Source organism: Myxocyprinus asiaticus, chromosome 38, assembly GCF_019703515.2.
Source record: "Myxocyprinus asiaticus isolate MX2 ecotype Aquarium Trade chromosome 38, UBuf_Myxa_2, whole genome shotgun sequence".
NCBI lineage: Eukaryota > Metazoa > Chordata > Actinopteri > Cypriniformes > Catostomidae > Myxocyprinus > Myxocyprinus asiaticus.
In genome coordinates, this window is record NC_059381.1 from 35,747,839 (window position 1) to 35,763,222 (window position 15,384).

Below are 15,384 nucleotides of genomic sequence, written 5' to 3' on the forward strand. Positions count from 1 at the left end.
GCAAAACACAATGATTATGATATAATCATGATCCTGCATGTGAATTTTCACAGAGCATCTTGTGAAAGTACTTTTTATATTTTGTCAACATTTTTCAAAATCACACAGAGGGGTAATCACTAGCATGCAAGCAACAGCGATAGAGAAGCAGGCTATTTTATTTCTATTACGTTTTTCGCACCGGCATTCCAATGTACATCTTGATGTAATCCTTCCTCATGACCACGCAGCGTGTTTTCATCAGCTGAATGGAAGACTAAACACTATTAAAGTGTGACGAGACTCACGCTGTGCATGCAAGCCATTCGCACATCACAAGCCAATCAACTATTTAGCCCTTTTCGGTGAATCGCATCTGCAAAACCCTAAAATTTTATTTCCAGGTTTAATGTGTATTTTAAATAGACTCCGATTTTTGAACCCCACGATGTGGGTTTATGTTTTCTCTTTTAATAATTTAATGTAATTTTTAGTGTGACCATGGTTTAAGGAGGGTGTACATGTATGTTGGGTTGGAAATCTCAAGGATTAATAGTGGGTTTTTTTACTTATTACATCACGTGTTGTTCTGAAAGCAAAAAGAAACAGAATGTAGACTGTCAACCGCGCATCCTGACCGAATTATAGCAGGCGCATTTACTCGCGCAATTAACCGAAAGTGATGCGCTGCCGGCTCGTGATGCGCGAATGGCTTGCATGCACTGCACGAGTCTGTTGGATATACTGCAGTCTTGTCATATTTAATCTTTTTGTTTAGCCTCCCATTCAGCTCATGAAAACACGCTGCATGAACATAAGGAAGGATTACATCAAGATGTAGATTAGATCTACTCCTCTCACCGTTGCTGGGATGCCAGTGATTACCCTTCCACGTGCCAGAGGTTGCCGACCCGTTCTTGTAGATTAAAAACAAATCTGAAAACAAGCATTTCAAACTGTACCTTTTGTATTATCTTTTAGTAAATATTATACTGTCTATCATGGGTCTAGTATTAAGAAATTTAGTATCAGGAACTACTGAAAGAACGGCTTTGGCGTTCTGTGTTCTATTTCGCAGGCACAACTTTGAACTCGCAACTTCCTGTCATTGTATCGTATAATTACTACTCTTCCGTAGTCGATATTAAATGATAGATTGGGTAGGAAAATGTTCTGTTTTACAAGAGATAATGCAAAATGAGAGCAGGAGGTTGCCTAAACATCCTCCTCATATGTTACATTTATTACCCAGGGTTAGTTAGATTACACTTTGAATAAAATAAACTAAAAATCAGTAATATCTATAATAATGTGTAGGTTTTTAGACTTTGTGCAAGAGTAAAAACTCATCTTTTGACACAATGTTATCATTTAACACTACAAGCAACCATTCTCTCACTGCTTTAAATTACATTTTTGTACTTAAATTATTGAATGCTTTGTTCTGCTATTCTCTATATTGTTTTTTAGTGATTTTTGCATTTACTTCGAATGCCATAGCCGTCCTGTCCGCAGCTGTTTTTTAAAGTTCCTATTATAATTTGAATGTCATACCTCACCAAACAATGAGCCAGGCAGTAGTGTTGCAATCTCATCACTAGAATTTTCTCCAAGAACCTTTAAAAGAGAGTAAATCTGTTTCAAAAGCCTTTTTTGTGCACACTGCACTTTAAACCACAATGAAATACAATTTATGTATCTTACTGATTAGAAAACTGCTCAGAACCATATTGTTCTCAATTGTATTGAAAGGAATATTCTGGGTTCAATACAAGTTAAGCTCAATAAACAGCATTTGTGGCAGAATGTTGATTACCACAACACATTATGTCGACTTGTGCATCCTTTTCTTTAAAAAAAATAATAAAAAAACAGGTTAAAGTATGGCACTTATGGAAGTCAATGGGGTCCATTTTTGGAGGGTTTAAAGGCAGAATTGTGAAGCTTTTAATTTTATAAAAGCACTTCTATTAATTCTTTTGTTATGTTTTTGTTATTATTTTAGCTATAAAGTTGTTTAAATCGTCATTTTTACAGTCGTTTTAGGGTTTGTTAACATTAAATCATCACAGCAACGAAGTTGTAAAATTGGCTATAACTTTACACAGAAAAGGATAGTAAACAATTTTATCACACTAAAATCTTGTTAACACGCATATTGTTTGTCTTGTGACTATACTTTTGAAAAAGTGAGTATTTTAATGTTTACGGATTTCCCCCCATTTACCTCCATTATAATTGCCTCACTGTCACTGTAACAGATTTTTGCAAGTCAAAATACATTTTTGTAGTAATCAATATTATGCAACAAATGTTGTCGATTGAGCTTAACTTGTTTTGAACCATAGCATTCCATTAAAATCTATGTTAGGCATACCTGCACACGTCCATGTTTAATGTAATACAGATTTTGATACACTTCTCCAGCTTTAACCAGAATTTGTCCAGGACTGTATGTGTAGGTGTGACATTTAACTGACAAAGCCCTTTTGAAGCCATCTTGTGTTTCTCTGAATAACTTTGCCTAGAAATATAGACAGCAACTTCAAGGTAAAAAGCATAAGCGTAAGCAGGCATATACATTTGTCGTTTCATAAATGGTTAAGTGTAAAGTGTTGGGTAAAGATAAAAAGTGTTTTATAAGATAACTCACTTTTTTCAGCAGAGGTTTGTAACAACAGCTTGAAATGTCTGAGTGCAAGACAAATGGAAGATCATCCATTAGTCCTGTGATGACTCGGCCCTTCTGGTGTGTCCAGAGATAGTAATAATATGTGTGCACCCATGTCTGGATTTCCTCTGGTAAGCCCATGTGTGTCTTTAGTTAAAAGGGGAAAGGAAGATGAAAAAAACTGAAATACATTGGAGTACGACAGATGGATACAAAAAACTTTATTTATAGGGATGCACCCATATTTCAGCCACCCAAAAAAAATATCTGAAAAGTAACTACACATTTTGGAAAAAATTATCTAGATTGTGCGTAGTAATGCCATCTGAATGTAGAACAAGTGTAAATACATATGAAAATATGAAAACATTAATTTTATCTAATTCTATCTAAAATATGAATACGAACTGTATCTAAAATACAAAGGCCAGTTTAAAATGAGCATCTTGACTGTCGTTTTTTTTTGTCCAGAATTGACCCTTCGCTGAGCTCCTCCCCCCTTGGTTAGTGTTGCTCGCTTTGACAAGCTTTGGAGAATTTTCCATAGGAATGAATGGGAGATTGCCGTGAACGGCGCAGTTTTTGACAAAATATTCTCATAAACTGAATTCATAGTGTCTTACTTGGGCTGGAATGAAGAGTGACATTTTTTGTAAAAGAAATTGTTAAATTACACAGAAATTTGATTGAAAACTGCAAAGACTGTGAATCAGAATCAAGGCAAATGATCATCACCGTCACTTGAAAAGAGAAAAGCGTCATTTGATGGCGATTACACACCTGATAAGATCAAATTTATGTAAGTGAACAGAATTGCTCATAACATCTCTGTGACGAGAAGGAGGGCATGGCCAGGCCGTGATGGAGCACGGGCAGCGCTGAATCAGCTGATCAGCGGGAGAGCGAGATAAAGGGGAGGCCGGAGATGCCGGTTCGAGAGAGAGAGATGCACGCGGCTGTGCTGCATGTTTGTTTATGTTGGTTTTAAATTTGATAATTTCTATAAAATTCTGCTTAAAACTGCTCAAACAGTTTACTCCCATAGATTTTCATTGACAAAAAGCAAGCGCTTGTCAGAGAAATGGCGCACGGCAACAGTTGCTAAGATAGGACTGATCAGAAACACATTTAGGGCGAAGGTTCAATTTTTGTTTTCTGCCAAGAGTTTCGGAGCATCACTTTTTATTATTGTATTACAAACCACATAATGATGAACAGTTTCCATCCTATGGTAGAATCTTCCTCTTTGTGCATCCATATTGCTTATAATGGAGCTCATACTGGTCATGATGATTCCAGAGACGGCAAGCAATCCAACCACCATCACAAATGACGCAACTGTGACCTCTTCCAAATTTGTAGCATGTATATCTCCAAAGCTGTGAAATATTATAACATGAGTATTTAATAATGGGCATAGTATATGTTGTGGATTATAAGCAATTTTGATATATAAATACTGTATAATTTTAGCCATCTTGACAAGGGATGTGCACGAGAAATCGACTAATCGAGGACTCGTTCTTCACCAACTAGTAGACTATTAAAAACACTACACTTTAATATCTCAAATTGATTTTCCTTTGTGCATATGCCTGCCTTTGGCAACACTGATTTATACTGTACTTTATGTAGACTATATGTTTATATAGAGTTTATATACTGTATGTGCATTACCCTACTGCCATCAGTGTTGTTGTTTTTTATGAGTGTAACTGTTTTTTTTGTTTCTTCATTTTTATTAATGCATATTGGTTTTTATTTGTATTTTATTTTTTTTTTACAAAAGAAAAGCACTGAAGTTACCTTATTTTGAAACTGTTCTTGGTAACATTTGTTAAAAAAAAAAAAAAAAAAAAAAATCATGTACATGTCATACTGGTTATTTTTTACTTTTTAATTTACGAGTAATCCATTACTTTTTGGGGGGGGGGGGAGTATCAAAAAATACTTAGAAAAATATATCCGATGACTAAAAAAATAGTAAAAAATACAGTATATATTTATAGCATTGTGCATAAAAGATAGCGTTTATTGTACTCACCCTATGGCGCATAATGTGATAGCTGACCAGTATAGTGATGTAGCATAGAACTCCATGTCTGTGACTGCCGTCAAATTAGAAGAATCTGTAGAAAAACATGCTAAGTAATTATCATTATCCAGTAATATATCATATATAAAGCTAGACATACTGTTAATGTTGAATTTCACAAAGCACAAAAGGTTAATATATTTTATATGTACAATAACGACATGAACTTCTGTTATACAAATTATTAGAATTTTGCAACAGAAAAAGTGACATTGACAGAACAGTTTAAACTTAAAACCAAATTAACTGTGGAAATAAATGGAAGCAAAACTGTCACTATATTATAGCAAAGTAGCAAACAGGCAGTGTGAACAAATGTTTGCATGATCTATACATCAACTGTCAAATACTATGTAAGCCACACTGAAAACCGATATGCATACAATTGTTTTCGCTTGAATAAGATAGCAAATAATAAATGCTATTATATTTAACAAGTATCATATATCTGATTAGGTTGATGTGCTATGTCAATATATACAAAAAATGCAGTAAGGAAGGGTCACGTGACGCCATGCAAGAAGCAATGAGCTCTGCGCACTTTGCTAAATTTTTTATTATTTTCATGTTATAATCTGGTGAAATTTTATAAACCCAATTACACATTTGCTCTTTGAAGCAAAACATGGCAAAGAAGTCAAAATCCTCAGGCTTTGGAGACATTAAAAGATACATACGTGTTCAGGATGAAAGCCCCGACAGGCTTACAGACCGGGGACTCGATTTGAATGCCGCGGCGGGAATAGGAATCCAGCATCAACTGTCCAACATGTCGGTGATGCTGATGAAGGTTCTTGCTGACTTGGAAGATCTCGCTGTAATACGTCGATCGATTACGGCGATGGAAATAAAATTCTCTGAGCTAGTTACAAGAGTGACTGATGTTGAAAAAACGAATCGATTGTCTTGAGTCTTCGGAGAGGGAATTAACCACTAATCCGCCCGCGATCAAAGTTGATTTGGAACATCTCCTTGAAAAGCTTGAAGATTTTGAGAATAGAAGCTGCAGGAATAACGTTCAAATTGTTGGTATTCCTGAGCATTAGGAGGGCAGAGATTTGGTGAAATTCCTAGACGAGCTTTTCCCGAGTCTGCTCGATATAACAGGCCACAAGCTGGAAATCGAGTGAGCTCACAGAGTCCCAGCTCACAGATTTGCTGAGGGAGAAAGGCCCCAATCGATTCTGGCCAAATATCTGAGATCATCCGATAAAGATCTTGTGTTGCGGCAGGCGAGGAGCAAAGGGAAGCTTTCTTGGAAGAACCATAATATTAAGGGGCCTGGGTAGCTCAGTGGTAAAATACACTGGCTACAACCCCTGGAGATCGCTAGTTCGCTAGTTCGAATCCCAGGGCGTGCTGAGTGACAGCCAGGTCTCCTAAGCAACCAAATTGGCCCAGTTGCTAGGGAGGGTAGAGTCACATGGGGTAACCTCCTCATGGTCGCTATAATGTGGTTTGCTCTCGGTGGGGCGCATAGTGAATTGAGCGTGAAGCCTCCACACGCGCTATGTCTCCGTGGCAACACGCTCAACAAGCCATGTGATAAGATGCGCGGGTTGACTGTCTCAGACGCGGAGGCAACTGGGATTCGTCCTCTGCCACCCGGACTGAAGCGAATCACTATGCGACCACGAGGACTTAGAGCGCATTGGGAATTGGGCATTCCAAATTGGGAGAAAAAGAGGAAAAATCCCCCCCCCCCCAAAAAAAAAGAACCATAATATTTTCTTGTTCCCGGACTTTGCGAGTTCAACGAGAGAAACGCGATCGGTTCAAGGAATGTAAGAAACTCTTACATCAGCGAAAGATCACTTTTGCTCTGATGTTTCCGGCCAAACTGAGAATAGAAACGAAGGACAGTCGCAAAGTATTTACATGTCCAAATCAGGCAATGTCTTTTATAGAATCAATGGGTGAGTAATCCATTGGGTGTTTCTCATGTGAGTGGATCAACTCGCTGTAATTACTCTGGCTTTTGAGGAAGCTGGGCGCCATTTTGGTTTCTTTTTGCTTTTTGCGTTGGCTCCGTCGAGCGGCTGGAGTTTGTTTTGTGAATAACACTTTTCCTTAAAGAAACTTTTGCATTGATGGAAGATTACTTTTGCATTGAAGTTCCCGGCCAGTTTGAGAGTGGACACTACGGATGACTGCAAATTATCTACATGCTCACACAAAAGATGTCTTTTATAAAGCTGATGGATTGTGTAAGTCATGGTATATATTTTATGCGGCCTCCGAGTGAATTGACTCGACCATCCGGGGAACCAGGATGCCGGTTTTGTTTCTTTTTGTATTGTTCCGCCAAGCGGCTGGAGCTTGTTCTATTGAATAACACTCATTTGGAACAGCTGTGGATTAATCTGTGCTTATTCCTGCTGCTGGCTGGAGTTTGTTTTGTTGAGTATTTTTACAGGATATTGGAATGATTACGTCATCCGCTGAACTCATAAAAGCTGGCTCACTGAACATTTGTTTGTCTGTCCGAGGAATATGAATGGTTTTATATCAGCTGGAATTTGTTTTGTGGAAGATAACACCTTTGAGACAGTTCTGTGAATGAATCTACACGTTCTTTGTGTTCATTCTTCCTATTGACTGGGTTTATTTTACAAAGTATTTTCTGTTATGAGCAATCCGATGGCAAAGTTGTCATGGGGGCTCGTGGGCATTCATGGACCTTTTGAGTTTAGAGGGATTGTCGCCAGTTGGCGCTTTCGTGCGCGGAGTTAATGCACACGTTTGTCTTTTTTCTGTTTGTTTTGTTCGGGGGGAAGTTCGGGGTTTGATTGTTTCACTAATGGGGAATGTGGTCTGTATAATTTTGTTTTTGACACACAATTTATTTTTTCTACTATATCAAAATGTCAAATGTTAATATGAGTGTACTATCTCTCTCCACATGGAATGTAAATGGGTTGGGGCACCCCATAAAAAGAGGGAAGGTTATTACTTTTCTTAAACGTAAGAAATATGATATAGTGTTTCTTCAAGAAACACATCTCTCCCCGCAGGAAGTTGAAAAATTTGGGAAGATATGGGGTGGACATATTTCCTTTAGTGCTGGCTCAAGTAAGAGCAAGGGAGTCATAATATTGATTAATAAACATCTACAATTCAAATGTCTCAAACAGACTAAAGATAAATTAGGGAGAGTCATTATTGTTTTAGCTGAAATTCAGGGGCAAATGTTGATTTTGGCTAATATTTATGCACCTAACGCTGATGATCAGGGCTTTTTTATAGATCTTGAAGGGATGTTGTATACTGCTGGCACCCCTCATGACATAATATTGGGAGGAGACTTTAATTTTTTGATTGACTCAGTCCTTAATCATAGTGAAGCAAAAGGGTGTAAGCCCCCTAGAGCAACAGTGACACTTCACAGGATGTGTAAAAATCTTGGTCTTGCAGATATCTGGTGACTTTTGAACCCATCTGGTAGGGACTATACATTTTTTTCATCAGTTCATAAGATTTATTCTAGAATAGATTTTTTTTTTTAATATCCAAGTCCCTCATGCATCTGTTGTTGATTGCTCAATTGGAAATATCTTAGTCTCAGATCATGCCCTGGTGAGTTTAGAGATGTTGCCACACACAGAGAAAAAGAAATCATATAGTTGTCACTTTAATGTATCCCTTTTGCAAAATTCTGATTTCCAACAAATGTTAAAGACTGAAATCAATGTTTATATGGAGACCAACTGGTCCTCAGTATCCTCTGTGGGCGTGGCTTGGGAGGCACTTAAGGCTGTTCTTAAGGGTCGGATCACACAGTATGCCTCATTCACCAAAAAATCCAAAGCACGAGAACTAGTGAAATTGGAAGAGAATATTAAAAGTGTGAGGCAGAGCTGAAGCACCATATGTCATCTGATGGCCTCAGAGAATTGACCCGTTTGAAATACAGATATAATACTATTTTGTCGCGGAAAGTGTAGTTTTGGTTTTACAGGGCAAGACAGTCATACTTTGAGTCGCTGGACAAAGCAGGGAAGCTTTTGGCTAGATATATAAAGCAGAGAAAGTCTTCTTCTACCATTCCCTCAGTGAAATCTGCTGGTGGTGAAATATTTACCTTGGCCATTGATATTAATAATGCTTTTAAAGAATTCTATCTTGATCTCCATAGTTCCACATGTTCATCTACTGATGAAGACATTAGAATCTTTGTGGAACCATTAGAACTCCCTAAATTGATGACTGAGCAAAAAGATTCTCTTGATTCTGAGATAACCTTGAAAGAGCTTGATGAGGTAATTAAGGCCTTGCCTACAGGCAAGGCTCCAGGGCCAGATGGTTTTGCCCCTGAATTTTTTAGGTCTTATGCTACAGAATTGGCTCTACTTTTGTTAGAAGTTTATACTGAATCATTAAAGAATGGAAAACTTCCACAAACCATGACACAAGCCCGGATCAGTCTGATCCTTAAAAAGGACAAAGATCCAAGTGAGTGTAAGAGTTACCATCCAATTTCCCTGATCCAGCTAGATGTATAAATAATTTCAACTATTTTGGCTAACCGATTAAGTAAAGTTATGACATCTCTTATACATATAGATCAGGTGGTGTTTATTTGGGTCCTCAGCTCTTCTGATAACATTAGGCGTCTCATCAATATCATGTGGTCAGTGGCGAGCATGTGGCTGAACCCCAAATTATGCATCAACAAGTCCCCATTTTGCTGGTCAGAGTGGATTGAGAGGGGGGTTACTACACTCGGTGACCTATATGAGAATGGAGTGTTGAGATCCTTTCAAAATTTGGTTCAACTTTTTGGGATTCCTAGATCTCAGTTCTATAAGTATTTACAGCTTCGCCACCTGCTCTGTACTGTTTTTGGGAGTGGTTTACAACCCCCTAAAGCGGCAGATACTCTGGGAGTGGTGATTAATGCTTTTGGAAAAGGTCACGAGGCATCTGTGTATTACTCCCTACTAATTCAGAGTCTGGGGGATGGAACTTCAACTTCTCTTTAGAAATTATGGGAGAAAGATCTACATTTGGTATTGGAGGAGGGACAGTGGGCTGGGATTCTAAAAAATGTCAAATCTGCATCTAGAAACGCAAGGGTTCATCTCATGCAATTTAAGATTTTACATAGAGTCTATTGGATCCCCTCTAGATTACATAGGCTTGGTCACCCACCTGCTGGCGATGTCAATCAGAAGATGGAGACACAACCCATGTCTTTTGGGGACGTGTTACGATGCAAGAATTTTGGATGAGGATTCAGAGTTTTATGTGTGAGGTTTTGGCCTCTCAAATTTTATTTTGCCCCAGACTCTGTATTTTAGGAGATTGGGCAGTCATTAATTTTGAGAATAAGCACATGAAAAACTGGGTCCTAACTAGTATTATGATCGCCAGACAGATCACTTTGAGAAGTTGGAAGTCGGATGGAGCACCCCCGTTTCAGGAGTGGTGTTCAGAGATGGCCAGAGTGGCAGCTCTTGAGGAGGGGGTATCCAGAAGACTGGGGAGTTTAGACATGTTTGTGAAGAAGTGGGGCATATATCTGTCTTTTTTGGAGGGCTCTCAGGGAGGGACAGTGGAGAGAGAGGTGTAGGGGTTTTATGTGTGTGATTGTTTTATTTATTTTATTTTTTTAATTTTATTTATTTATTTTTGTTGTGTGTCTATGGTTGTGTGACCACTGGGGTGTTGTTGGGGGTCGGGTGTGGGATTGTGGGGGATAGTGGGGGTTGGATATTGATTCTGTATATGTGTGTTAAAATGTTAATCGCAAAGAAGGAAACAAGACTGAGTTCAAGCTTTTGAAATTTGTGTCCAAAAAATGATAAAAAAAAACAAAAATGTACATCTGTAAATGCTGACATAATGACAATTGACTCACTTTGCTGGACAGGATTTCATATCGTTGTGATGTGTAAGTTTAGTTAATCTTAAGTGTTTAAGTGTGCTACACTTTAAAATGAACTTTGTATATTTTTAAATAGGAATGGACAGAAAAAAACAACAAAAAATCAACTTACATTCTGGTAGCAGTTGCAACCAGTTCTCCTCTTTGGGGCAATATCTTGCATGACCATCATAAGCTCCATCACATGCCTCTTTAAACCTGACAGGACAACAACACACCATTTACTTTTCAGCTTTGACAGGTTTTCTGCATTAAGTATTTCTCAATTAGGATTGACACGTTACTAAAATTTCAGTTGTTGATACAAATAGGAGTGAAATTTCACAATTCTCGATACTCTTGATGCCAACTTTTCAAAACAATTTTAAAATACCACAGCACAAATGAATATATTATTGAACAAACTCTTTTTTAAAAGTAAATATTAATATCAATATTAACACATTACATTAAAATGACATGTAGCCTATAATCTCATCTATGCATATATGGGATTACATAAGGCATAAATCATATCTTGCAAATTATAAATATGATTAAATGTTTTGGGACATTGTATTTAAAAAAATGTTCTCCCCTTTTTCTCCCTAATTTGGAATGCCCAATTCCCAATGCGCTCTAAGTCCTCGTGGTGGCGTAGTGACTCGCCTCAATCCGGGTGGCGGAGGAAACAAGAGCAAAAAGCACTTTATAATTATTTTGGATTTATTGCACATTGCGCCGCTCGCTTGCAACATAGATGTTAAATACACTGCAAATGAGCAACACGACAAAACTAAAATGCTCCCGTTCTAATCAAGACACATTACATAATAACTGATTAATTATGCTGATTAGACCGCTTCATTTTTAATGAGAGCATTCGCGAGACGGCAGAACTCTATTTGGAGCTTCAGTGAACTCACACTGAACCATTTCAGTCATTTAAGGGAGAGCTCATCTTGTTGCTCAATTTCTGTGAACAATTTATTAAAAATGTAATAACATTTTTAAATACATAATGCAGTTTTGTCATGTTAATAAGTAGGCCAATGTGAAATTGATTTGTAGAAAATGGCAATAAAGTAGTTCAGCTTAACTGTTTTTTTGGAGGTGTAGCCAACATCAAGAATATGGCATGAATGGCATATTTCACAAATCGCCGTCAATATTATCACGACCCATTTGCCCCACAGCTGCTACTGGTAGACTTAAAAAATATATATTTTCAAAGTGCAACCGCTGAGGCCAAATACTATCTAATGATGATCTTATATGAACAAGATCACCATTGATCTAAGTGGATAAATGGGCAGTACCACCACCACAACGCTTACTGAATGCAGTAACTTGGTCAATTTAAATTGGCTGTTAATAAGTTTGAATATTGAATATGTCATTATTTACTGTACGTGAAACAATAATTTAAGCAGTAAAGACACATATTGCAAGTCTGATGATAATTTTTAATTTTATGCCACCTTTCTCAGGCTTCAGATATGTGTTAAACTTGTGAGGATATGTATTTATCAGCTTGTTACATGTCACACAGGCATATTGAATAGTTCAGAAAAAAATGACTTGTACTGTATTTCTCCTATACCATAGATATCCCTTTAAATAACTTTTATAAGACCTAACATTAACAAACATTATTACAATTAGGGGTGGGTGATATGATCAAAATCTTATATCATGATACAAGTTATTTTATATCATGATAATGATATATATCATGATATAGTAAAAGTTTTCTAAAAAATCAATAAAAATTGGTTTATATATAAAATAATCATATTTTAAAGCCTATTTTGGAACAATGTCAAAGTAAATAAATAAAAATCAACTTGTTTTCAAAAATCAAACTTACCAAAATGCTAAATATAACAGTATGACACATTTCAGTTTAAAATGTTGCTGATGTCCCTACTCTGAATGAACAGTAACAAACCATTGCTATATCCTGATGTCAACATCTTGTGACAAAAAGAAAAAAAAAGAATCACTGTATTTCTGATATGAAAATAAGACAGTTCTATTCCAATATCTTCATCTTACCAAATGCATGCTGAGGTTTGAATACACAAAACCGCAATGGAGAAACAGTTGAGGGCTGTAACGTGAACTTTGTTGGTGTCTGGCTCCTTACTGAACGAGGCTAGAAACAAATAAAAAACAAAACCTTTTGCAATTACATAATCTGAATATTGTATCAGTTATCCTTAAACAGCATATGTTTAAGATAAAAAGACTGAAATGATGTAGGAAAGACTTACTTATTATACCAAACAACCTGAACACTCTCAGACATCTATTAACATGCAAGAACTTTAGCTCCCGAAAGGTTGTTTTGAATGTTTCCAGAGGTACAACAGACAAGAGGTCCAATAAAAACCAAGTCATAAGGTATTTTTTCCGGACTCTTTTAGGGTCTATTATAACCACCCCATGACTTTCGTATCCGATGTGAAAGCGTGAGATAATGTTAAAGATGAAGACCACATCCAGACCATATCTCAGGAAGATGACCCCTTGGACAGTAGAGTTGACAAACAGCTGAAAACAGAATTAAAACAAATAATTAGGTGCATCCAAAACTGCACAATTCTGCACTATTCTATGTTATTTTGAAGTATAAGTAGTGCGAGCAGTTAACACTTAAAATGCGGAGTGTGGAATGTTGGGCAATTAATGCATTCAGCGCTCACATCTTGCTGTATGTAGCGGAAGGTACGGAGTTACCTGGTTGCATTGCTGGTTTGACAAAACAATTGTGAATAATGAAGACTAAAGCGAAACTTCAGTTAAGACAGCACCTTACAAATGTGAGTTTAATGCTTTACCATCACCCCACGCTGTGTGTATATGTACGTTGTTTGTGATACAAGTGTTGAATTGAGGTTGGCTAACGCACTAAAGCTAGCAGCAACACATCGCATGCGTTTCAAACATCACTTCTGTCAGCTGTTAAACGGCGAATACATCAGTGTAGTAAAAAACATTAAGTGCTCCATTTGGGTTTTGAAAATGTATACACTACATGGCTGAGTGCATAGTGTACATAGTGATTGAGAGGCTTTCTTGTAGGGCTGTTCGATTCCCAGACTCATTTTCTCGATGCTTTTTCGATTCCCCAAAAAACGGGAGGTAAAGTTACAAAAGAACTTGGAAATTTCAATGAATAGGTCTATTCTAAAAATAAATGTGCCTATATGGACATCCCAATATGTGATGCTTCAATCCCAAAGAATGAATTTGAGGGACGGTTGGCTGAGCAGATGCACCTGTATTGTTAAAAATGGACTGTTACCACTCATCAGTTGTTCTTGTTAAGAAAGAGGTTTAAGTTAGTATGTAATTGTCCACTACCTTTTGTTCACCTTTATCAGTCTGGAAACCAGCTGTCTAGTGCTGAAGGGCTTGTGCAATTACTTAATACATATGAAAAAACTGAGCAGATTTACTGATGCCTGACTGAATACAAAATAGTTAGGTTGGTCAGTCGAGAAGTTATAATCATTTAGCTGCAGTCACTTTATGATCCGTAATTTGAATTAGTGCTGTTAAGTATTCTGGAATGTGTAGTAATTTAGTGGCCAAGGATATAAACTCAGTCCGAACATATCACACCCTGAGTGGAGTCGATTCCAAGCTTTATAGTCGATTCTCGTTCTCAATGCCTCGGAATCAAAGAATCAATTCATTTTGAAATCGCTTCTCCAGCCCTACTTCCTAGTTACTCAAACAGGCGGTGAGGCAGCACTCTATCAAGAGCGCAACAGTTCACACACACTTTTTCAGCCATCTGGGTTCCGGAAGTATTTTCCCCATTAATTTCTTCCATAGACTTTTAATTAAATCCTTCATAAAGAGTTGTGAGTCATGAACCAAACCAACCAGCTCCAAGGTGAATCACAACATCACAAACTTTGTTTTGAGGCAAAAAATGTACTTGAAAATCTGACATAAAGACAAAGGTACAAGTCTGTGTACTTACCGTCTTTCATGAGGGCACAAACAACAATCCCATGAAGCATTGCGAATAACTGTATCTCATTTAATAAAAAACGATGAGAATATATAAAACTATTGATTTTAAGTTGTTTATTATAAGTATAGAAACAATATATTTTACATTTATTGCAATATATATATATAAGTAGTTTAAGGGTGGAGGGAGATGGGTTACATCATTCACAGTGTGTCATGGGAGCGCGCGGTCGCTCTGAGGCACTTTTCGTGGGTTTTTTTGGCCGCGGTTCTCTGATTGGTGGATCTTTCTCCACTGTACCATAGGTAATGTAGTTGTTTACCATGAATTACACTATCAGACACAATTTTTAAACAATGAAGTTGAGATAAGACAGATGGATGGCTTCAACAGAAGCATATACAATCGATGAACAACCTCGTAGCTCACGGTAGGTCTGTCTTTGAAGGTTTATAAGTTATCGTTGAAAATCTATTTGTCTATGGGATAAATTCATGGAATTTTTACTTCCAGAACAAGACTGTTGCGCTCTATTAGTGATGGGAAGAAAAGACAATTTTACTGACTTGGATCTTTGAATCTCATTCAGCAAAATGAACAAATCTTTAAATCATTTTGTTCATTTGTCACATGACAGCCGCATAGGCTCAACAGGAAACAGAATTGATTAGTTCACCTCTGGACTCGGTCTTCGGGTACGAGTCTTTCGTTAATTTTTAACGTGATAACCACATAGGCTTTGTACAGGAAACAGAACTGATTAGTTGACCTTCCAAATGGGT

At 37.3% G+C, this 15,384-nt stretch overlaps 1 protein-coding gene across 1 annotated transcript in view; it reads right to left on the minus strand.

The window, feature by feature from the left end:
* The window catches only part of LOC127428788 (uncharacterized), a 71,437-nt gene that overhangs the window by 52,966 nt on the left and 3,087 nt on the right, over positions 1 to 15,384 (minus strand). The window contains exons 2-9 of the mRNA XM_051677383.1: positions 12,888 to 13,167; positions 12,670 to 12,769; positions 10,745 to 10,830; positions 4,695 to 4,779; positions 3,852 to 4,029; positions 2,633 to 2,797; positions 2,357 to 2,503; positions 1,534 to 1,596 (exon numbers count right to left, since the gene is read on the minus strand). Of these exons, the coding sequence (XP_051533343.1) occupies positions 1,534 to 1,596; positions 2,357 to 2,503; positions 2,633 to 2,797; positions 3,852 to 4,029; positions 4,695 to 4,779; positions 10,745 to 10,830; positions 12,670 to 12,769; positions 12,888 to 13,167 (1,104 nt within the window). The remainder of the gene's footprint in view (positions 1 to 1,533; positions 1,597 to 2,356; positions 2,504 to 2,632; positions 2,798 to 3,851; positions 4,030 to 4,694; positions 4,780 to 10,744; positions 10,831 to 12,669; positions 12,770 to 12,887; positions 13,168 to 15,384) is intronic.